Raw genomic sequence first — 24,640 nt, 5'->3', positions numbered from 1 at the left:
TCTGACAGTGCTTTGTATTGCTGAAGCTGGACTTCTACTGCCTCGTGTTCAATTCCTCGATAGTCACTTAATCTATCAATATTGTGATTTTATGCTTCCATCCAAATTGCTTGAAATGCCTTCTATCTTTGTATCAGCCAATAAGCTTTTTTACATTGATACATTACAACTGGGAGATCAAAATGGCAACAAATAGGCTCACTTCTACTTAATAATCCCTTTTACTTTCACCTTATTAGTTATCTACACAAATCATAGAATCCCTACAGTGCAGGCCATTCAGCCCATCGAGTGTGCACTGACCCTCTGAAAGAGCACTTCACTCAAGTCCAATCCACTGCCCTATCCCCGAACACCACCTAGGGGCGATTTAGCATGACCAATCCACCCAACCTGCACATCTTTGGACTGTGGGAGGAAACCGGAGCACCCGGAGGAAACCCATGCAGAGACAGGGAGAACGTGCAAACCCCAGTTACCCAAGGTCAGAAGTGAACCAGTCTCTGGCACTGTGCGGCAGCAGTGTTAACCACAATCTGGCAACAAGCAAGGAGAATTGAAAAGTTGGAATGGAGAACAAATAGTTAACTATTGCAGGTCTCTGCAAAGGCTACAACTTTCCAAAGCACTCAGGCATACTAAAACTTTTAAAACTTCTGAAAATTCACCTACTGTCTAATGATCTGCCAACATGGAGTGATAAGTCAGGGTAGTCATTTACCTCCCTGTTTACTAAACAATCTCAATTCTATTCTTCTCTTATAAAATTTACTCAAGTAAAACCACAGTGCTTGGTCACCCTACAACCAAACATTTACACATTATTTTAGCAAACATAAATGTCAAAGCTTTACCCTGGAATGTGTACCTCAAGATAGCTTTATAATCACATTGAAAATGAAACCATTCCCCCTTGTGGAATGTTAATTCAGTTCTAAAGCAAATTCATCATAGCCGGTCAGTTCAATTTATTTCTAAACATGCAATTTTAATTTCAGGAAATGTGCAGGTCAAGGTTAATGTATTCAAATTATCTGCTCAACTAGGATCACTGACAAAACGTTTGTCATCAAAATATTGTACAATTGTTGAGAAGGGTTTCTCTCAAAATCACGCAGTTAAAAGTTTGTACACAGCAGTATTAAGGATCCTCAAATGCAAGTAAAGAACAAAAGTTGCAAATTTAAGCATGCAAAAATAATAATAATAATTGCATATTGTCACAAGTTGGCTTCAATGAAGTTACTGTGAAAAGCCCCTCATTGCCACATTCCGGTGCCTGTTCGGGGAGGCCGGTACGGGAATTGAACCCGTGCTGCTGGCATTGTTCTGCATTACAAGCCAGCTATTTAACCCACTGTGCTAAACCAGCCCAGCTAGTTATAATTCTGTTCCTTCATCTACAATATACCGAATACCTCCCTAATTACAAATCTGTAGCCAAAGTGACTTAAGTAGTGATTTAACTAGTGTTTCATAAGTTAGGAATACTATGCTAGATTTTCGTTATTAGCTGTATCAATCATATACTTTTACACATACGTACTGCAAAATCCAGAGTGTCCCACCCACCCAATCAAGCACCACCTGCCAAAGCTGCGGCAGAGTCTGCAGATCCAGGATCGGACTTATCCACCACCACAGAACGCACCTCCACGGAGTAAGCAAGTCATCCTTGATGCTGAGGGATTGCCCAAGGCATACTTTTAAGTTGCAAGAACATAAATGAAATATTTCTGAATCCGATTAGAAACTGAACTACTGGTATAAGTAAGAAGTCTTACAACACCAGGTTAAAGTCCAACAGGTTTGTTTCGAATCACTAGCTTTCGGAGCACAGCTCCTTCCTCGGGTGAATTCCAATGCTCTTGCAAAATTAGGACAATATGACTACCCTGCAGCTGAAATGGATATTGACATCAGCAAATTGAAAATAAATAAATCCTATTTATATACCAAAACAATCATGAGGTAATCTGGCTAGTTTGAAATCAGTATCAATTCAAGTGCATTTCAGGGTAACCAAGCCTTCAAAGCATGCAACATTTAAGCAACTGAATCTATGACTAAGTTCAGATTACAGGAATGAAAATTCACATATGGCCAAGGTTGCTAGCTCATTACATTGAAAGCCTTAATACTGGCATTTCTGCTTGAAAAAGATCAATTTATGGGCGGCGCTGTGGTTAGCACTGCTGCCTCATGGCGACAAGGACCCAGATTTGACCCCGGTCCACTGTCCGTGTGAAGTTTGTACAGTCTCCCAGTGTCCGATTGGGCCTCATCTCCACAACAAAGAAGTGCTGGGTAGGTGGATTTGCCAAGCTAAATCATCCCTTAATTGGATGCTCTAAATTTATTAAAAAGAAAATGATCAATTTATTGTAAACTGCACTCTTCGTTACCCAATAAATATTAGAATAGCATAGCAGCTACATATTGCGATTTAATAAAGCTTCAAAAGGATTAATGATAAAAATACCAAATAGATGGATACACAGCATTCAAGATCAACTGTATATAATTTTAACTAAAACATTTAAAAGCCTTTGTTTTGGGAAAGTCAACATTTAATATGATAAAGCAATATTATTGCTGATCAAGCAATTGATGACCTGAAATTAACTTTAATATCCAGTGATTATTTAAGGAAAATTACCGTTTTAAAATTAATTATTTCACTGGTTGAGTGCATCACTGGCAAGGCCAGCATTTGTTGTCCACTCCAATTCCCTTTGAATGTAGTAGCTTGGTAGGCCATTTCAGAGTGTAGTTAAGAGGCAACCACAATGTGGAGGTCTGGATTCATATGCAAGCCAGATTGGGCAAGGATAGCAGATTTTCTTCCCTCATGGACATTAGTGAACCAGATGGGTTTTTATAACAATCAATTATAGTTTTATGGTCACCATTACTGAGACTAGCTTCCAATTCCAGATTTTATTAATTGAATTTAAATTTCACCTGCTGTCATGCACAAAGATGTGCATGTTAGGTGGATTGGCCATGCTAAATTTTGTGTCCAAAGAGATAGGGTATGGGAGTAGGCAAAGGTAGATACTCATTCAGAGCATCAGTGCAGGCTCGATGGTTGTAGGAATTTTATGATTCTATAATTTGAACAAGTGCCCCCAGCCCCAGCATTACTAATCCAGTGACATCACCCCACCATGAATAAATTACTGCTCATTAACAAGGGGAATTATATGCCTAAACTACGCAATTCACTCATTTATTTTCTTATCCCCCCCCCCCCCCAACCTATTTACAAGCTCAAGCACCCTGGAAATTAAAGTGCTTTGGCCTCATTAAAGAAGTTCACTCTTTCAAATACCACTTCTCAATTGCAGGAACTAACACTTCACTTGCCTTTCAATTCCTCTTTTCATAGGAAACTCCAGTGGAGATAAAATAGACATTGTAATAAAGTCAATTGGAAGCACCTGACCAGACAAATGAAAGCATTTGTCTAATATTTATGGACAGAATTCTATGCTGCATACTGAATTTTTTGTAAATTTTTTATCCACATAATTCAAATGTAGGACAAACCCAAACATCACAAATTGGAAAACGACTTACTTTGTCAGTCACCAAATAGATGGGCCCAATTAAGGAAGAATAAACGGAGCAAATACTTCAGACTTGAATTGCAAAAAAAGGTTGATTCCACTGCGCAGTTAGCTTAATATTCAGCGCACAAACACTGCTTGATCCTGATTATTTTTTTCCTAGTAATGGGTAACGTTCACCTGTTCCCATTATATTTTCTTCTCATTCTTAGAACTTTCATGACAAAGCACCCACTTATTCAAAATGAAATACTTTACATGCTTTAAAAGAGGTCACACACCCCAAATTTTGTAAATATAATGAAGCAAGATCCAAAACAAACTTCCACACATTTGGTAAATGGATAAAACAATGCTAGATGAGACTGGTATAGTTCATCCAAACACCCATACTAATTCCTCAAAGATTGATAGGAAATTAAGATTCAAAAGACTAATCATTCAATAGGCCATTTGTTGGTCATGGGGAGAAAACCATTTATTTTCAATTGTTTTTGTTGAACACTCTTTCAAACTGCAAAATATAACTCCCATTTAAGTTTTATATGCCAGTTCTAGTTGCAATTAAAGTATTACCAGGGGTATGAAGGAATGTAAAGTCACTATAGTCAACATGGTGACTAAGTAGCACTCACCCAACACCTCCATGGTGGCTGGTCTGAGTCCCAGTGAAGGCCAACACTCCAACCTGCCCCCATTTTGCCAGTTCTCACTGTGGGAAGCTAACAAATCCAGACTTCAAAGGTGGACACACCTCCTACCTAGCTGGTTCACAAAGCACCAGTGCCAAAGGGGGTCGAACAAACGTGTTTGTTTTCTCCCAGCCAGAATTCAGTCAAAGGGAGGAAGGCTAAAATAAAACGAGTGCAGATACAAAGAAATATAAAAGGTTATACATAAATGGTCAAACTTTAGCCCAATTCTAATAGCACACAAGAGCCAGAAAAGAATTCAGTGAACAGAACTAGAATTTATTTCCAAGCAAGAAAACAAACACGTTTACCATGTATGTCTGAATAATGCCAACACAGATAGTGAGTGGCCTTAAATCTGATTGGAAAAAATGAATTTTGGGTTGGCTCGAGTAGGAGACAGTTTCAGACCTGATTTAATCCTGAGAAAGCTGGATCGTGAGAAGGACTAACAGTCATGCTTCTTTTCCTCTTCCCCACTGGAGATTCTAAACACTGAACAAATGAAGATTGTGGCAGTGCATGAACATTATTGCTGACATAGAAAGGCCAGCGCAGACAGGCAACACGGAGGCTTTTAAGAAGGGGCAGCCAAATGCCATCCATCTTCCCAACATCAACTCTATCAATTTTGTGTTCTAAATTAAACAATAAAAGCAAAACCAACACAGCGCTTTCAAAATGAATGAAAAGCCATTAAAAGTTTAGAAAAGCAATTATGTCCAGTATTGGAATAAAATATCCCCAATTTAATCTGAAGTGCAGGGGAACACGATTACACAAGTGCATCTGCAAAATTGTGTGGTAGTATAGCACAAGTAGCAGGTCAAGAAAAATACTTAGCACTGTGCCTTATTAGTACATTAGCTGACATTTGGCAAGCTTAGTCAAATATATCGCGTGGCCTTAAGTTATTAATGTACAAAGGATCCAGGCAATGTCAGAAGATGGATCATCAATATCATGCACCTATCAACCCTGGGGCAGGTACTGCTGACAATTCTGGATAATCTTTTATTGTCCTGCTGCTCTAGTTTGAACTATTTTGTTGCATCTCCATTCAGAAGAAAATTATGAAAAGGAGATATCAATATATTACCGTAAATGCAACATTTCATTGATATTAATGACGTTGCAAATACAGTAAACAGTTACTACACAGGAGAATGTTTCAATCTTATGGAATTTACAATTTCCAAGGGTTACAGTGCTACAAGTTCCACGGTCACAATAGCATTACAAATGTTATTGAATGAAGAATTTTTCATGTATCATGTAATGAATGTCAAGACCTTCAGTAAGGAAGAGGTAGAAGGCATTTCGGCAAAATAGTTGGGTCAGATAGTCAGAATAGTTAATATTAGGCAATAGGCATGCTAAATTAGTTATTTAAATGAGCATTTCACTGGATCACAGGCACAATTACCTCTCCATTAGATACAGATCTGATGGCATTATTTACAAGTCACACCTACAGAACTGTATCTGCTTTTTCTTTAAATACAATTATTTCAAAACATTTCAAGTTATTGATCAGCAGTAACAATATGCCTACAGAATACTTAGACTACAGTGCTTTCTGCTTATTGCGTTAAGATTTCCAATTTATTTTTGCTGTAATTTTGTCACCCAAATCTTCCCTTTTTGTAAATGTAAAAAGCCCATCGACAACTGAGCTTTTGTTACTTTTTCATTTCTCCCAAAATAAGTTGCCAAAATAAGAGACAAACATGTCTCCTTACAGTATCATCTCATAGATTTTGACCATTTCTGACATTGTGCAAACTATGACAACATATTGCCTTGTATGAATTCCAAGTCAATATTGGATAAGTACCATTTACTATCTATTCGTATAAAAATAATGGAAATTACTTTCTTAGAGTTTGAAAATGCACTTCCCCCCCCCCCTTTATCCCTAGAGTTTGATTTCAAGCTGCAGTACTGCTCCAAAGGCAGTCATTCTGCACGAACACTTGAACACTGAAAGGAAATATGAGGCTATTAAAGCCACAGAAGGTGCCTAAACAAGCCTGACTACTGGAAGGATCAAGGTGGGAATCATGGTTGATAATCATCTTTTAAATCAAGATTGCACAGGCCAACTGTAGTTTCCTATGATGCTGCCCAACTTAGATTAGCTAATGCAGCACCAAGTTAATCTGGAACCCAGCTACTATGTATGGTTAAACTACCTGCAGGTCAAGTTAGAGAAATTTTGAACTTGCTACCTCGAAAGATGTAATTACTTCACATGGTGGCTGTCCAGATAATTGAGATTTTACAAGAAAGTCTAAGTTAGGCCAAGGCCACAGCTGGACAAAAATGGTTACCCGAGAGAAAGTTCATAGAAACCAAAACTGGTCTAAAAATACCAAAGGATACCTCAAACTTGAAAAGCAGCAATGACGAAGTAGCTAGAAAGGAGGGAACTGAAGACAGAATCAGTTTGGGTTGTACTGTAACTGCTTTTAGGTTGACAGTAATAAGGAATGCACTGTAATCTATCATGTAGTCCATACTGTATTATGCCAGTTTACTGGCACTTATTAATAAAAGCGTGGTCTTTATTAAAGGAAGTGTGTCTGCTGGAGCATATGAACTTGAGATGTAACCCGACTGCCGCTTAAGATATATTGCAATTAGATATATATTGTTAATAGGGTGAATTTCAACACTATCTGCAATTATACTACAAAAACAAACTGGACTAATGTTGCTTAAATGCCAGCTATGGTTAAGTAAACAATTGGGATGAATACTTTGTCAAGCCTAGCAACTAATAAGTCAACCCTGTTCAACACCACAAATGTAATTTAATCCTTGACATAATTGAGATACAAAATATAAATTGCTGACAAAAAAAAACAAAAAAAACTTACAATACACAGACATGAGTAACAAGGTTTCATTTAAAATTAACTCATCTCACCCCCTTCATTCAAGTTAAAATCTGCTAGAACAGGTGGCACAGCCACCCAGTCCCAGAGTGGCAGATCAGCCCCTACAATTCCCAGGCAGAACTAGCTTCACCTCAACTGTTGGGACACATACGGAGCAAATAAGTCAGACATTTCCCAACGGCAGGAAGAAAACAAAAAGTCAATACATCTTTCTCACAGCCCTTTCTATCCACAAGATTGTACAGAAACATACTTATATCTTTGAGCAGCAAAATGAATAATTATTGAAATTAATGGCAGTGGCTCAGCTGGCAATCAATCACATTTTTGTCAAGTAGGGTACTGAGACATAAAAAGCTATGAAAATTCCAGGTTTACTTTCATGTCAATTATTTGTTCTTAAAAGGGACAATAGAACTAGCCTGACTATGGAGGGTAAAATGTCTGTTTCTGCTTATTAACCAGCAATTTCTTTTGTAAAGTGCACAAGGATATTGGATGAATTGACAAATTCTGCAAGTAGTTGTTAGCCTGTTGGCACATTCTGCCCAGGCTCACATGAAAATTGTTATTTCATGTGCTAGCAACGTCTAAAGAACTATACCCTTGACAAGTTACTACTTGGTTGAAACAGTCTTAGGAGAAAAGACAATGAAATGCTTCCATAAATTCAAAACCCCAAGATATTTTTAACATCACCTGTACACACAAGGAAAAAAATCCCACAAGCAGCTTTTGTGTAATAAAATAGCATAATATAGTCATTTGGCATGACTAAAATATGACTTTTATTGCCTAGAGGGGAAAATGATTTCTTTGCAGACAACCTTCCTTTAAGATTAAAATTAAATAGGCCAAGTTGTCATTCGTACAGGCAGACTCTGGTAAATACTTCTAAAGGGGATTGCAGCACCTAAACGGTAAAAAAAAAACATGCTTTGCTGATATATATCAATGTGACTAGTTAAAAAGCAACTTGATTTTTTAAAAAGTTGATTGGTGCTCCAAGGTTATCTGTCACTATAAACAGATCAAATGTACCATCAATTGCAGCATGCGTAATGTTGCCAATGCTGCCTGTCTGCTCAAGCTCAAAAATGACAAACTTCAATCAAGCACACAAACATACAAAGCTCAACTTCATTCCTTATGAAATGAAAGTGGGATTAACATCGCTAATCATTCCAGACCATTATACAAATCTTTCAAGAATGACAAGAATTCACACATTTAACTCCTTGAATTTTATACAAAATAATTTTAGGCACATCCCTCCTCTCTAGAATAAATACAAGGAAAGCCAGCACAAGCATGTGAAATAAATGAATAGTTTTGTTTACTTGACTATTCAGCTTTTGGAAGGACTCAACCTATCGGATAGATGGGAACGCACCAAAGTGGGTTGATAAGTGTTTGGTAAATAACATATTAATGCATGTGTAAATATCTGGTTAGCAGCCAGTTATGGTGGACTGTCACAAGTTTCAATGACGTGGCTGCGATTTATAGTTTTTCATAACTAATTTAGGGGAGGAAGGTATGGACAGCGCTGCTCACAAACTTTAAAAGATTTTCATTTGGGAGAGGAACGGCAGATGAGATTTAATTCAGGAAATGTAAGGTCATAAGAATTGAAAGGTTAATGCAGGTCGTGTACTAAATGGGAACAGAGGCGCATCGGGACAAGAGTGTGTTCCAGATTTCAACAAAAAGGTCGCAACAGTCAATGTTTTCAGGCTGCTAAAAACACAAATGGAATGTCGGAGATGTAGTAGAGTGTAATAAATGCAGACAAGTCATATTACGAGATCCCTTGTGGGGTACTGGATACAGTTTTGATTGCTACTTTATAATGGATCTGTAGTGTGAAAGACGTACAAGAATGGTTATCGTGGTTTATTCTAGATCGTGAGAAATTATGGGTTATTCTGGGTTTTCATCCAAGAGAAAACAGAGGACATCATAGAATATACAGAGCAGGAGGCCATTCGGCCCATCGAGTCTGACTGGCCCTTGGAAAGGGCACCCCACCAAGCCCATACCTCCACACTATCCTAACTCTTTTTGGATACTAAGGGCAATTTAGCAAAGCCAATCCACCTAACCTACATATCTTTAGACTGAGGGAGGAAACCAAAGCACATGGAGGAAACCCACGCAGACACGGGGAGAACGTGCAGACTCTGCACAGATAGTGACCCAAGTCGGGAATCGAACCTGGGACCCTGGAGCTGTGAAGCAACTGTGCTACCATGCTCTCCTTAATGAATATTTAAAAGGAAATGTTTTGGTAAATTAGATAGAAGTAAACTTTTCTGACTTGAACTGAATCAGCACAAGCATCCTATTTACAAATTTTATTTACAAGATGAGGAACTACCTTTCCTGTTAAAAAGATGGTTCTAGTGTGAGGAACTGGATGAGTTTTTGTTAACAAACGGAATTCCAAAAAATTAGATTTTTTAATGCACCAATTCCACTCAGCCACAGATATGTCACGTGAGCAATCCAACTGCAGTTGTTTTACTCTCCAGGTGACCCAATGCGATTACATAAATAGTTTTAAACTGTTACTACTTATTGGGGGGGGGGGAAAGAGGAGGAGAGAAAGGAGGCAGTGAAAGACCTGTTCATTTATTTTACATGCTGTATTGTACATTGATAATGTAAAATTAAAACCAGTAAACACACCTTATTTTAAGAACATCCATGTAACTGCTTTATGTCTCCATTTAATTTGCCAGGACAGGAATAATATGATTCATAGAATCCCTACAGTGGAGGAGGTCGTCATTCGGCCCATCAAGTCTGCACCGAACTTTCAAAAGAGCAGTCTACCTAGACCCCCCCCCCCCCCCCCCCCCCCCCATTGATCTGCACATCTTTGGACACTAACGGACAATTTAGCACAGTCAATCAACCTAACCTGCATATCTTTGGACTGTGGGAGGACACTGAAGCAAACACGGGGAGAACATGCAAATTCCACACAGACAGTCACTCGAGGCCGGAATCAAACCCGGATTCCTGGCCTGGCGCTGTGAGACAGCAGTGCTAACCACTGTGCCACCATGCACCCCGTGATATATCGTGTCTAATTTCTATTGAAATTTTCATGATTAGGTTTTATACTAGAAGATGCAAAATTAAATGGAGTCATAGTAAAATGAACAGGCTAATTTACTGTTCCCAAAATAAGAATCCAAGGTATTATGAAAACAAATTCCTTCTAAACAGTGAAGGCATTTATAATAAAAGGCTAAAAGTATATTTTTTGTTGGAGGAAAATGTCAACTGTTCAAAACTTGGCTGTCTTTTCCATTAAATTAAATTTCTGCAACTGTCTCTGATGTATTAAATACATTAGTGCGAATACCAACCTTATTACAATGACGTCCAATACCCATTAGAAAGTTGTCCGGTTTGATATCTCTGTGAATAAAATTCTTTGTATGCACATATTCAATTCTGCTGATCATCTGAAAAACAAAATGGGAGAAAATATGTAATTATATTACATTGATATTACTTTCAGATGCAAACTATAGTAAAAAGCAAAGTCACCATAGTCCCAGATGACCATAGGCTGCTTTCCCCTTTGAGGGGGAGAGTTGACCGGTGGGATTTAACTTTCGGATCACCACATTTCAGGCGAGGGGCAAGGTTGAGAAGACAATGCCTTCATGAATAACCTCAGCTGCTGTAGGATTTGAACTCGCATGGTTGACCTTGTCCTGCATTACAAACCAGCTGTCCAGCCAACTGAGCTAAAACTTAAATATGGATATCACAAAATAGTGAACTAAAATCTGTACATAGATGACTCATGAATGCAGAAAGGTGAAGAATAATTTCATATCTATTATCAACCAGAAGAGTTTTATACTGTACTAAAATTGAGAATAAATTTATTTTGTACTGTGCCTTCTCATTTAAAACTGCTAATCTAAATCACGTATATTTATTTAGCAAGTGATGCAAGTTAATGCTTAAATATTTAACATTAAAACTGCAAATAGAGGGCAGCACGGTGGCACAGTGGGTTAGCCCTGCTGCCTCACAGCACCGAGGTCCCAGGTTCAATCCCGGCTTTAGGTCACTGTCTGTGTGGAGTTTGCACATTCTCCCCATTTTTGCATGGGTTTCTGCCCCACAACCCAAAGATGTACAGGCTAGGTGGATTGGCCACGCTAAATTGCCCATTGGAAAAATGAATTGGGTACACTAAATTTCTTTTTTTTAAAAAAAACTACAAATAGAGACATATCGTCATTTATGCACAGGAGGCTAAGCCTATCGAGACTATGTCAGCATGTGTATATCAGCAAACACCAATGGGATTTCTTCTGACTGGATTCATTCTCCATTGCTTGAAATATACAGTGCAGAATTTTCCAACTCCAGTTTCTATTTCCATATGTTTCAAAATAATCCAAAGGATAAAGAATAGACTTCCATTTTCCCAGTGCAGTTTATCAGCAAACAAATACACATCAAATCATAAAGCTGATTTCCCCCAGAAAAAGGTGGAAACAAAGCCAGTTATTTCTCACTAAAATATTTTGTGCACGAATCATTGAATTTTGCAATCCTGATTTAACTTCAGTTGACCACCTAAAGCCATTTGCCAAAGCACACAAATCATTGCCAATAAGATACAGAATGAAAACATTAGATTATGAAAAGATAATTGATTTGTCGATGACGAGCAAGCCAAAAATACTGACAACTTGTATGTGAATAGCTATAGTCCAATGATCTTCGAGAAGCTGTAGCATACTGTGAAATAGGCACATAGCATACAAAAGTCTGCAGTTCTAACATACCTTAGGATGTGAAAAATGCTAACATCACTTCTGATCTGTTAATGTAAAAATATACAAAATACAGAAAAGCCAAAAAGCAAAACAGCTTTTAATATTGACTACCATGGCTGTCAAAGGGTAGAGATGTATGCAAATGGATCCTGTTCATTCGTCCACAAGTGACAAAATAGACATTCCACCCGACAGCATGCTCATTACCAATCATATGTTTTGGGAAACTATAGTAAATAAATTAAATCAATCACAAATCTAATCAAATTATTTCGAAGCCAAAATCAGTCAAGTTATCAATCACATGAGGAAGCAGCAGGGTTACGAATGAGAAGTTGACCTGTTTGAAAGAAACTTAAAGAGGCTTAACAAGGTAAATGCTGATGAGTTCTTTTGCCTGGCTGGAGAGTCTGGAAATAGGGGCCATAGTCTCAAGTTATGGGATCAATCATTTGGAACTCAGATGAGAAGTTTCTTCAGAAGGCTGTGAACCTTTAGAATTCTATGACAGAAGGCAGTTGATGGTCAGTCTTATATTGTATATTCAAGGCAGAGATTTATAGATTCTTGGGCACCAAAAGAATTAAGGAATTTGGGGAGTGTTGATGTTCAAGTTCAGCCATTATCATTTTGGATAGTAAGCAGGCTGCGAGAATGTATAAGATTTATATCATCAAAGTTATTAAATTAGCTGTCTTGCATACAGTTCACCCCACATGATAAAGCACACAATGATTACAATACAGAATCAGCCATTTGGCTCATCTTGCCTGCGCCAGCTCTAAAGAGCAGTTCACCAAGTCCCACTCTCCAACACCAGCCTTTTCCCCCACAGCCCTGCAAATGTTTGCTCTTCCAAATAATTAGCCTATTAAAAAGCCACTATTGAATCGGCCACCACAACACTCTCAGGCAGTGCATTTGAGATTGACCTCTTTTTTTTTTTTTTTTAAAAAGAATTACGTTAATTCAGTGCTCTCTGATCCTGCCACCATTGGCAACAGTTTCTTCTGGTCTACTCAGTTAAGAACCCTCATGGCTTTGAGCACCTGCTCCGCTCAACTTTCTGTTCGGGGGAACATTCATATGTTTTGGTCCTGTCCAAAGCTGGAGGATTACTGGAAGGAGGTTTTTAGGATAATCTCTAAAGTGGTGCATGTGAAATGGGACCCGGGCCCTCGGGAGGCAATATTCGGGGTGTTGGAAACAGGTGCGGAGGCAGATGTTGTAGCCTTTGCCTCGTTGATCGTCCGAAGGCAGATCCTGTTGGGATGGAGAGCAACCTCTCCACCCTGTGCCCTGGTGTGGCAGGGGGGCCTGTTGGAATTCTTGACTCTTGAGAAGGTTAAGTTTGAACTGAGGAGAAGGATGGAGGGGTTCTACAATTCATGGGCGTTATTCATTATGGACTTTCAAGAATTGGATAACTTCGAACATTAGTTTTGGGGGGGGGGGGGGGGGGGGGGAGGGGGGCTGTGTTAATGGTGACTATGAGTGATTCCTGATTCACTTTTGTTATTTGTTTATGTTAACATGAGGGCAGTTGTTTAGGGGTTGGTGGGAGGATGGGATTGTTGTTGTTGATATGGGGATTGACATTCTATTTGTTATTGCTGATTGTTGGTGGGTGCAAATTTGGGAGAAAATGTGAAAAAAAAGAGAACAATAATATTTTTTAAAAAACAACTTTCTCTTCACCAAGAAAAATCCTAGAATCGCCAATCTATCAACATAACTGTGAATTGCATTCCTGGAAACATTCAAAATCTTTTCTCCCTCGCCTGTGACATAATTCTAAAGTGCAGTGCTCAGAATTCGACACAATATTCCAATTTAAGCAGCAGCGTTTTACCAAAGTTCATCATTACTTCCTTGTTTTTATACTCCAGGTTTCTATTTGTAATGACCAAGACCAAGAGTGTTGGTGGGGCCCAGCTAATCATATGCACATTGTCTGGTTCTGCTCGAAGTTGGAGACATTTTCAGGGTTGTTTTTCAGTACCATGTCAGCAATCCTGCACGCGGGATTGGTTGCAGGCAGGAGCACGGGAGGGGGCAGTTGTTTTAGCCTTTGCCTTGTTGATAGTTGCAGGAGGGTTCTGTTGGGGTGGAGGTCCTGTGCCTTGGCATGACTGGGGGAGCTAATGGATTTCTTGCATCTTGAGACGGTGAAATTTGCCATATGGGGGCAATTGAGGGTTCCACAAGAGATGCGGTTTGCTTATTTTTCATTTTGGTGTGTTAGTTAACGTCAACTGTTTGGGGGGGGGGGGGGGGAGGGAGGGAGGAATTGGTGCTGTGTTTATTGCATTTGGGGGTCTAATTTTTGGTTTTGCAAAATATTAAAATGCCAAAAATTTGAATAAAATACTTCGAAACACAATACCCAAGATCCCGTATGGCTCATTTTTCAACCTGCCCTATCTTCAAAATTTCTGCACATAATTTTAAAAGAAAATCTTTATTGTCACAAGTAGGTATACATTAACACTGCAATGATGTTACTGTGAAAAGCCCCTAGTCACAACATTCCGGCACCTGTTCAATATACTGAGGGAGAATTCAGAATGTCCAATTCACCTAACACTATGTCTTTCGGGACTTGTGGGAGAAACCCACGCAGGCACGGGGAGAATGTGCAGACTCCACACAGACAGTGACCCAAGCCGGGACCCCAGGTCCCTCTGCTCCTTTAATTCATATTGCCTTTTCTCATTCTTCCCACCCAACAACATCACGTCGTACTTCTCGGAATAAAATATCTACCAATGATCCATCCATTCCTTCTTGAAGTCTATCACTCGCCTCCTCAGTTCACAATAATTTCAAGTATTGCATCAGAAAATTTTGAAATTGTGTGATTTACATGCCCAAATCTAGGTCATGAATACATATCAAGAAAAGTTGTGATCCGAATACCTTCCCTGCAGAACCCCATTGAATAACCCTCCAGTCTGAAAAATGTTCACACTAGTTTCTTGTCACTCAACCAGTTTAGTATCAATGCCACTGCTAACCATTTAATCCTATAGGCTTCAACTTTGCTGGCAAGTCCGGGAAGTCCATATGCAGCACTCAACTGCATTTTCCTATTTGCAACCTTACTGCATTTTTCTATTTGCAACCTCACTGAAAAACTCAGGATTTGTCCAGAATGAATCAGTGCAGTTTTCCTCTCTCTGCATCTGTCCAAGTTCGACCTTCATTCTAACAGAGCCCATAACAGAGCCTAAAATTTCTCACCAAAAAGACAAACATCAACTAAACCAGACAGTGCAGAGAAAAGCTCCAACTATAACTAGTCAATAAACAAAGAGACGATACGATCAACCTCTACAGCCCCAGCCTCACTACATTGGAAATGAGTACAGGTAGTCTAATTAGCCTAAAACCTACACAATCAGCGGAACTCAACTCTTGGAATTCCAGTTGACAATGCAACTGGTCTCCACTTGTTACAGTATGGCGATAGGCCACTAGGGCAATATAGATCTTACATATCCATTAGTGCTGCAGTATAAAGTTCTTCAGCTAATGACCACTGCCAGATATCTTTTTAAATTATTCTTGGGATTTTTGGCAAGTGCAGCATTTTTGCTAGGTAGAGATCCACCACTTAAACCGCTGCAGTACATTGCTGCAGGTAAACTTGCATTGCTGTTAGAGAGAGTGTTCCAGGATTTTGAATGGAGACAGTGAAGGAACAACATTATAGTTCCAACTCAGATGTGTGTTCCCATGAATCTGCTTCCTTTATTCTTCTACAGGGTAGAGTTTGCAGATTTGGAAGGTGCGGTTGATGGAGGTTTGCTGTGTTGTTGTGGTGCATCTTGCATATGGCACACACTGCTTTGACTGTGCACTGGTAGAGAAGATGGATGTGGTGGTGATCGAGGAGGCTATTCACACTCCTGACTTGTGCCTTGTAGATAGTGAAAAGGCTTTGGGAGAAATATGTAGTTGGGTTATTCACCATTCTTTCAGCTACATAGCATTTATATTGCTGGTCCAGTTGTTTCGGATCAATGGTAAGGATGTTGAGACATTCAACGATGGTAATGTCACCACCACATAGCACAAATGCAACTTGCCATTTATACAGCCCAAGCCCGAATGCTTGCAACTGGCACTAACAGTCTGACTTAATTATGGAGGGGAAGTCATTGATGAAGCAGCTGAAGATGACAGAGTCTGGAATGCCTGCAGCGATATTTGGGCCCCCGAGATGATTGGCCAAGGCCAACAATTACAACCATTTTCCTTTGTGTAGATATGACTCCAATCAATAGAGAATTGCTCTTCCAAATCCCACTTTTCCTAGGTTCCTTGATGTTAAAGGCAGTCACCGTTTCCTCACCTCTGGAATTCAGGTTTACATCCATATTTGGACCGATCAGAACCAAGTACTCTGGTGGAATTCAAACTGAGTCAGTAAGCAGGTTGTTGCTGAGTCAGTGACACATGATAGCAATGTCGATGACACCTTCCATCACTCTGCTAATGACAAGAGAAGTGAATCGAATTGCCTGTAGACTGACATGATATGGGAGTCTCTGGTGGCCAAGATATTCAGTCAGCACTCGCCATTGAAGATGCACAGACTATCTGGCTCTACCATCACTGAGGATGTTGATGTTTTTTGAAGCCTCCTCTTCCAGCTGCTTGTTCAATTGACCCCCCACCATTCATGGTTTGGCACAGTAAGATTGCAGACTTTGATCAGATCAGATCCTTTGGTTGAGGGAGCACTTAGCTGTCGATCATATACTGCTTCTGCTGTTTAGCATGCGTGTGGACTTGTGTTGCAGTTTCACCAGGTATGCAACTCATTTTAGATTGTTTTGCCCAGGACTGCTCCTGGCATGCTCTCCCACAATGATTAGTGAATCAGAGTTGGTGCTCTGGCTTCATGGTTAAAGTAGAGGGAGGCATGTGCCAGGTCACGAGGTTACAGATTGTTCTGAACTGATACACTTGTTGAGTCTATCCCTTTGGCAGTAGTTGTGCCACACATCACAATGGAGTCCTGTCAATGCAAAACAGGACTGCACAGTCCCACTAACACTCATGTGTTGACCTCATTCATGCCTATCTACCTGCTGCAAATGCATCAGCCCATGAGTGTTGGTAGGTCTGCACATTCCTTGAATAGACAAAGTATTGTCTTTGCATTAACAGCACGCTCCATTGTGGTGTGTGGCACAACCACTGTTAAAGGGATAGAATCAATAGATGCTACAGCTCAAAACAATCTATAACGTCATGGCCTAGCACATCCTTCCCTCTATCACCATGAAGTCAGGGGATGAACCCTGATTCAGTGATCAACGCGAGAAAATACATCAGGAGCAGCACTGGGCATACCCAAAAATGTGTTTCATATCTGTTCCCCCCCCCCCAAATCCAGGGCGTTGGTTCACTCACCCACCTGGAAAATATGTTCTTTATAATTCTAGTCATGGTGCTACCGAGTCTGTCTGTGTGGTAGACACTGTGGTGGCGCACAAAGTACAGTGAGCTTAGTTGCTGCCAGCTGCATGAAAATGAGTCAATTGCCTACATGTGTCTTCTGGGAGGTCTCAAAATGGTTGTTCATCATATGTATGACAAACTATTCATTCCAAGCCTACTGTAATATACACCTTAATATTAAAGATGCTCCCATATGTCAGATACTTTCCAAAACCACAAAACAGCAATAACAATGCTCCTTTGGCTCTCCGGTACTTCAGTCAAAAGCTACAGCCTCCCAAAAGCCTCATATTATTTTGTTAAGCAGCAGGCATACCCAAGCCATAGACTAATCCAATCAGGATTTGGTGCACATTTATTACATACCTGGTCAGCTAACATCAGAACAGTTTTCATCGTGAACCTGCGAGAACAGAAGTTAAAAAGATCTTCAAGGCTTGGTCCAAGCAAGTCCATAACTAGGACATTGTAATCCTTTTCTTGTCCGTACCACCTGCAAATAAACAATTCACAAATTCTTAGCTTGCATTTATCTCTATATTTGGTGACAGAACGTTCATGAATGTCAATTTTAAATTTACATTTTTTGAATCACAAACAAGCCTGCTGAAATTACAGGTGGGCCTGTAATTACAGGTTAGTCATAAATATGCATCCAGTAAAATTACCTAAACAATATAATATGCTTGAATTAAAAGAAATGGCAGAATATTCAAAATTGGTTGGGCACGAGGATTTGCTAAATATTTAGAATCTAAAATTAACCATTTAGATGAAACTAGCACTTCTAATAATATTACTTTGGTAGGTTGCTATCTGCATTCAGGTACTCTTCTACAACAATATACTCTAATAACCCAGGCGGTAGCCATATTAAGTTGAATAATGAGCAGCCACATTTAGTTAACTTAAATGTATGAGCCTTTATCAAATAGTGACAATATGATCAATGTTCAGATTGAGATGGGGAGATACACAACAGCTAAGATTCTAGTTTGAGGCAAAACTGATCAGGATGAAATGATTTTTCTACAGTAAACTGGGCATATGTTAATAAGCGAAAATAAAAAGGTGGTGCAGAGATAATACCTGGACTCAAAGGGTTAGAGAGTGCGCTTGCAAGAGAGCGAGAAATTACACAAAACTCAAGATTGCTTTCCCTTGAATTTAAAACATTAAAGGGGTAATAATCTGGCCCTTTTCAGAAATGTTTTCGTTAATACTTCTACAAAAGGTAGATGTTTAGAACTCTCTTGGGCAAACATTAGTTGACGCTGGGTTAATTTGAACCATTTTACATCAATGCCCTCTATCCTTTTGCCGGTACAAACAGTTTCTCCTCATCTACGCTTCATGATCTAAAACATCACTATCCAATCTCCTCTCAGGTGGACAGCTTCTTCAACCTAACCATGTAACTGAAATACCTCACCCCTCAAACCATCGCAAACGTTTCTGCAACCTCTCGAAAAACTTCAACATCTTTCCCAAAGGGTGGTGCCTAGAACCGGACACGAGTTGTGACCAAGCTAGTGTTTATAAAGGTTTATCAAAAATTCAGCCATTATTGCACTGAATGGCAGTACTGGTTTAAGAGGATAAATGACCATTTCAAATTCCAATCTCCCTTATTTGGAGATCATATGCAAAAGAACAATAATCAGGTTAGTATTCAAAGGGATTAAGGTGTGCTCAAACAGGTTTGGCTTTATATCTAACCCATCCGAAATCTGACTAGAGGCCTTCACTGCCCATGCAAAAATGCATGCTGCCCCATCGTCTCTGATCTTACTACCATCTGATTTTAACCTTGTGCAGTCAATCCAGAATCAAGGTATGAATAAACACAAAAGCAGAGCAAGAATTCTTCAAGGACTCTCACCCACATCAATCTGGTGATAGCTCAAGCCCAGGGAGTGGATTCAGATTATTGCTACAGTAATTGTTGTCTTGGTGTGAAACAAAAAACACTTTGCAATGGCTTTGCAAAGTTGGACATCCAGTCATTTGTACAGAATGCTATCAAAAGACATCCCTTTCTCATTAAAATTACACACAATAGCTTTTGATACAATTCCAATCGCAGATTTGGGTAATAAAATGCAAAAAGACCTTTATATGATGTACTCTTACAGATCTAATTTGATCCTTTGAGTGTCAAAGTTGCATTAAAGTACTTTCACAAGGTGACACTAACCCCTGCTACAAAGAACTGCATTCAGATGCTTAGGGCCAACATTTAGCTGCTTTGTGCAATTTATCTGGGTGGGGCTGAAATTCTAAACAGACTTGCCGAACATTCACTATATCAAACCAGCAACTCAAAACTCTAGAAAAGTAATACACTACTTCCGTCATACATATTTACAGATAAAGATCCACACTTAATGAGCAATAAAACTAAGCCAATATTTTCGAAACTGGACACTGTTCAGTTAGCTATATTTCACTGGATAAGATTAAATACCAATCTACGGAGTCAATTTAATCTTTAAACCCTAATTTTGACTCAATCATGCTTATCCAACAACTTGAAATATTTGATCTTAAAAGTTAATGCTGCAATACTCGGAGTTTGATGCATTCAATCTCAGCCAGGAACCTTGCTGAAGCCAGGTTTCATTGACAGAGAGGTGCAAACTGTAACACTTCCTATGGTAAAACTAGAAGTCACATAAATCTCAATTTAATAGTGGCTATAGGTCACCGGAAGCAAATAGGCACCTGTCTGAATGGGACATATGGCAAGAATGAAAAACCTATAATTCTTAACTTGAGTCAAAAGTACTGCAAGTTATAACTATTATTAATGCCCCTTACAGCATTTTTTGCAGTAACTGGGTTCAAATAGTTTTGTTACGAGAATTTTATCACGGCAATCAGATTACAACTCCCTACAAGACACAGCAAACCATGCAGTCAGTCTTTGTTCAGTAATAACTCTCTTCCAGGTCAGGGGCTGGGCTCCAGCTTCATTCCAGAGACTTGCACTATTGAAGATGCCATCTTCCGATGAGACCTTAAATCGAGAACCCATCTACCCAGACAGACATAGAAATCCTCATGGGACTACTTGAAGAAAAAATGGGGGACTTCTTCTTCCAGTTTCCTACAACTTTGAAGTACTTTTGAAATGCACCAATGGCTGTAGGAGATTGAGATGAGTGAAAGGTGTGACATAAATTCAGATTTTTCTGTGCAGCACAATTCCACAAATTGAAGATCTGTTCAGTGAGTATTTCTGACAAGAGACATACCACCCCTTATACTACATTTTATCTGTCCACCAAAGTAAAAGGTTGCACAATAGGATCAGAATAGTACCAAAATGCAAGAGTTCAACATACTGCATTATACAGTTGTAACCATAATATGAGCCTGAAATTTCACACAATGAGATTACTTCAATTAGGTGTGCAATAAGCACATGAGTTATAAGATGAAGGCAAATTGTGTGTTTAAAGCTACAGAATTTTATTGACCAATGAGGTGTGGTTTGGGTTCACTAACTAATATGCCAGAAAAAGTTGATGTGTCAACCATCTCCTTTTAAGGTTTTGACCTTTTCAGAAGACTATTAATCCAGACTGCAACGACTCTAAGCAATTCCAGGCCATAAACATAAAAGGCAAAATAGCATTTCTCATCAGAACATAAAAAAGCAGACTAACCCAGAACGAGGCCCTGAACACATCGAATGTCACAAACATTTTTCTTGAAATAATTTCCCCAAATCACTGCATAACAATACTCCTGTAAACATTAACAGCTCCACAATGGGTATGGAACAACCATGGCTCATTATGTTTTCTATCAAATACAGATTTAAAAAATATGATTGGCATTACACTGTAGCATTTAGGCCAACATAAATAAAAACAGCAGACTAAATTGTAGAACCTGTTCAGCTCTTGCATAACATGTTCAATATACACAGGCTACAAATGTGACTTCTAGCAGTTTAGTTACAATTTAAGCTGTTTCAACAAGGGACAACACTCGTTATGCAGTTTGCACAAAAATAACTGGTTAGCTCAAGGGAGTGATAATAACTAAAGGCTAGGTTGAAGAAATGGGTCTCTAGGTAGAAAAAAAAAGCTAATATTTAGAATAGGCAAAGATTGTAGACAATCTGAGAGACAGGGATTGTTAGAGTGTTAGCAGAAGTGTATGGCATGCTCTTAGAAGAACACAAATTGTGGTTGATTTTTCCCATTCCATACTCAAGGGACAGAACCAAATTACAAATCACTCCACAACTGCATATCAGCTAACAACATCAATTTACTAGAAAAATTATAACAGGTATATGCAATGGGGAATGTCCCAATTCATGACAATTCCACAATACTTTCTGTATGTGGCCTGAAAATAAGCAAGCAATGCAACCCACAAAATCTCTTTCCCCCCATCCCTATTAGTTATAGGGCAGCATTCCACCACATAAATGTGAACCAAATACGGTACACAACAGGTCGCCAGAGAAGCTCTTCCGATCTAACAAACATTACTAGTAGAGACTGAGTAACTACATGAGCCTGTACTACCATTCAATTAGATAATGGTTGATTTCTGCCTCAGCTTCTTCCCATGGATAGTCTTACCCATCACACGCCAACAATATTTGTGCCACTCCTCTTCTGGAGCCCAAGACAAGACTTCAGATGGGGCTTAACCAAATTCTAATTGTTGATCACATTCTACCTGTATGCAAACTTTTAATTGCCTCCCCCTAGGAAACTTAAATCCCTTTGCTCCTCCACAACTTTCAAATCAATGACTACTTAAGTCACAGTTTTCCAAACTTATATAAATCTGTGCCTATGCATGCAACTTACTGTGCCTCCCAACTTTTGTGCATTCTGACAATCCGGATGATCAATTCCAACCCCGTTCCATCAAAGATACAAATCACTGGGTACTGCCACTTTACAAATCCAATCAGATAATGTTCCCATTAAAATTGCTAACTGCTTCACGATCTATTTCCCAGCATTTTGTTCATTACTGCCAGCTCTGTGCATTTTTTTGTAGATAGATATCACCATGTCACTGACCTCAAAATACTTGACTCACTTATTACAAATTCATACTCTGTCATTATCTTTCAGGCGCCAATAACTCGCCAACTGACATTAAATGGACAAGGCTTGTCACCTGGATTACTTACACAATGCAGTAATTTTCCAATACATGGCAATGTCCCTGAATCTAATGCGTTAAAACTTTTTTTTATTGATTACTAAGGGGCAGCAAACATCTTAAATGCTAATAATTTTCCATCTTTAATAAACTTTTATTAACAAGACCCTCCTGGTGAATTTAAAAATTCCTATACTTTTGGTTCTCTTCCTCAACTGTGAAAACAGATACAAAGTACTAATGAAATAAGTGCTCCATTTCCTTTTTGCCTTTAGTTTCTTGCATATAATAGGCCTACATTCCAATTACCACTCAAAATTTAAGAAAACGTTTACGCCTCAAGATTTATCTTCACAACTTATTTTCGTTTCAGTCTTTCTTCACTTGCTGCCCCAAAACCGCACAGGAGCTTCATGCCCTTAGTGACTGGAGACACCAAGCTGCCTCCTTCGTCCCTAAACTCAGTCAAAAAGTTGCAGAGGACATAAAACTCCGTAGTTTCAAGTCGACCAAAAAAAAAAGAGTACTCCTGCCATTTTTTTTTTAAGCCGACAGCGCGTTTATGAAGCAGGCGCCCCCGGCTGTCGGAAGTAACACGGAATAACCGGGACTACCATGAAGAAATATCTAAATCCTGTGGGATGAAACTTGCTCCTAATCACGTCGATCCGCCATTTTATGACATGTCCGTACAAAACATAACAAAAGAGCAGCCATTCCACGCAGCCACCCGCACTGTACATGTCAGAACACAATTTACTAAAAATAATGAATACCGAGCATACAATTTTTAAAAGGTGATATGCACGGGCTGATTTTTAAAAGGAGAAGTTGTGTTGGTTGCGAGGCTGGGGGAGGAAGAGAAAAGAGGAATCGCATGAGAAGGAGACACCAGAGGATAGGCCGCAAAAAGTGATCGCCCGAGAGGGGAACTTCAATCGTTTATTTGAAAATAATCGCACTCCGACCCCCAATTGCTAGCCTCGATTGATGAAAAGCCAACTTCAAACATAATCATCTAACCGAAGCCGCGGTGCATTTTCGCCTCACGTTTTTGACGGAGTTGAAGAGAGGGGGAGGGGTCGCCTACCGCACAAACACTTGGAAAAAGGGTCAATTGTTACATAAAACGCGCACACAAAACAAACCCCCAAGAAAGTTATCAATTTAACATACCGGATGTGAGGGATGCCGACTCCTCCCTGTAAGATCTTGTACAGTTTGCTCTCATAGAGAAGTTGAGGATGCCTCGCTTTCTGTGATTCCAATTTCACGGCCACCTCCTAGGAAGATTTTTTTTTTTTTGGGGGGGGGGGGGGGAAAGAGAGACGGAAGGGCAAAACCAAACCAAAAAACAGGAGATGAAAGGGAAGAGAATAATAAACAAAACACTGGTCAGTCACCGATAGAAACAACACCAGCAGTTACATGGGGAAGGGGGCTGGGGGTTAAAAGGGCGGAATCTCTCTCTCTCCCCTTCCCACACTCACCTCCCCGTTGGTGATGTTAATCGCCAGGTAGATATCGCCAAACGAGCCGCTGCCGATTTTCCGGACCAATTTGTATTTTCCACCGACGATAAATTCCGCTTTCGAACCACTGGCGCTGGCCATCCTCGTCGTTAGTAATTTTCTCTCTCTCTCGCTCTCCCCTCGCTCGCTCTCTCAGCACGACGACCGGCGGGACGCGGACATATAGAGGCCACTGGGTTGCGCCGCCTTCCCCCCACGTCCTCTCCTGAATTATTCGGATCCGTTTCCTGCTCCTTTTCCTATTCCTTTCCCCCTTCCCGAGCGCCGCCGACTCTCCCTAATGCTCCATCTTCTCGCCGTCAAGTTCTTTCTTCTTTGCAAAGGCTTGTGGGGCGAGGGGAGACGGACGTCATCGGTTTTTTTACAATCATCGTCCCGTTCTCGCGCTCATCGCCATGGTGATGCGGCCCCGCCTCCCTCCCGGCCGCGGGCCATGATGACGATGCACCTCCACTGTGGCGGACGCAGCCGCCACCACACGCCCGCCCCCTAGGGGGTGCAGTGCACTGC

The 24,640-nt window shown here is 39.8% G+C and overlaps 1 protein-coding gene across 3 annotated transcripts in view; it reads right to left on the bottom strand.

Moving 5' to 3' along the window:
• csnk1a1 (casein kinase 1, alpha 1) overlaps positions 1-24,476 on the bottom strand; it is a 64,397-nt gene extending 39,921 nt beyond the window's left edge. Inside the window, exons 1-5 of one of the 3 annotated variants that reach the window (XM_072512148.1) lie at positions 24,089-24,476; positions 23,775-23,881; positions 17,823-17,949; positions 10,548-10,646; positions 4,676-4,759 (exon numbers count right to left, since the gene is read on the bottom strand). In XM_072512148.1, the coding sequence (XP_072368249.1) occupies positions 4,676-4,759; positions 10,548-10,646; positions 17,823-17,949; positions 23,775-23,881; positions 24,089-24,211 (540 nt within the window). In that variant the 5' untranslated portion in view covers positions 24,212-24,476. The remainder of the gene's footprint in view (positions 1-4,675; positions 4,760-10,547; positions 10,647-17,822; positions 17,950-23,774; positions 23,882-24,088) is intronic. The other 2 variants (XM_072512147.1, XM_072512149.1) reach the window with 2 other exon arrangements.
• Between the last annotated feature and the right edge of the window lie 164 nt (positions 24,477-24,640).

The sequence above is a fragment of the Scyliorhinus torazame genome, chromosome 7, assembly GCF_047496885.1.
Source record: "Scyliorhinus torazame isolate Kashiwa2021f chromosome 7, sScyTor2.1, whole genome shotgun sequence".
Taxonomy (NCBI): Eukaryota; Metazoa; Chordata; class Chondrichthyes; order Carcharhiniformes; family Scyliorhinidae; genus Scyliorhinus; species Scyliorhinus torazame.
The sequence above is the reverse complement of the archived record's forward strand: the minus strand, read 5'-3'. Positions and strand labels throughout refer to the sequence as shown.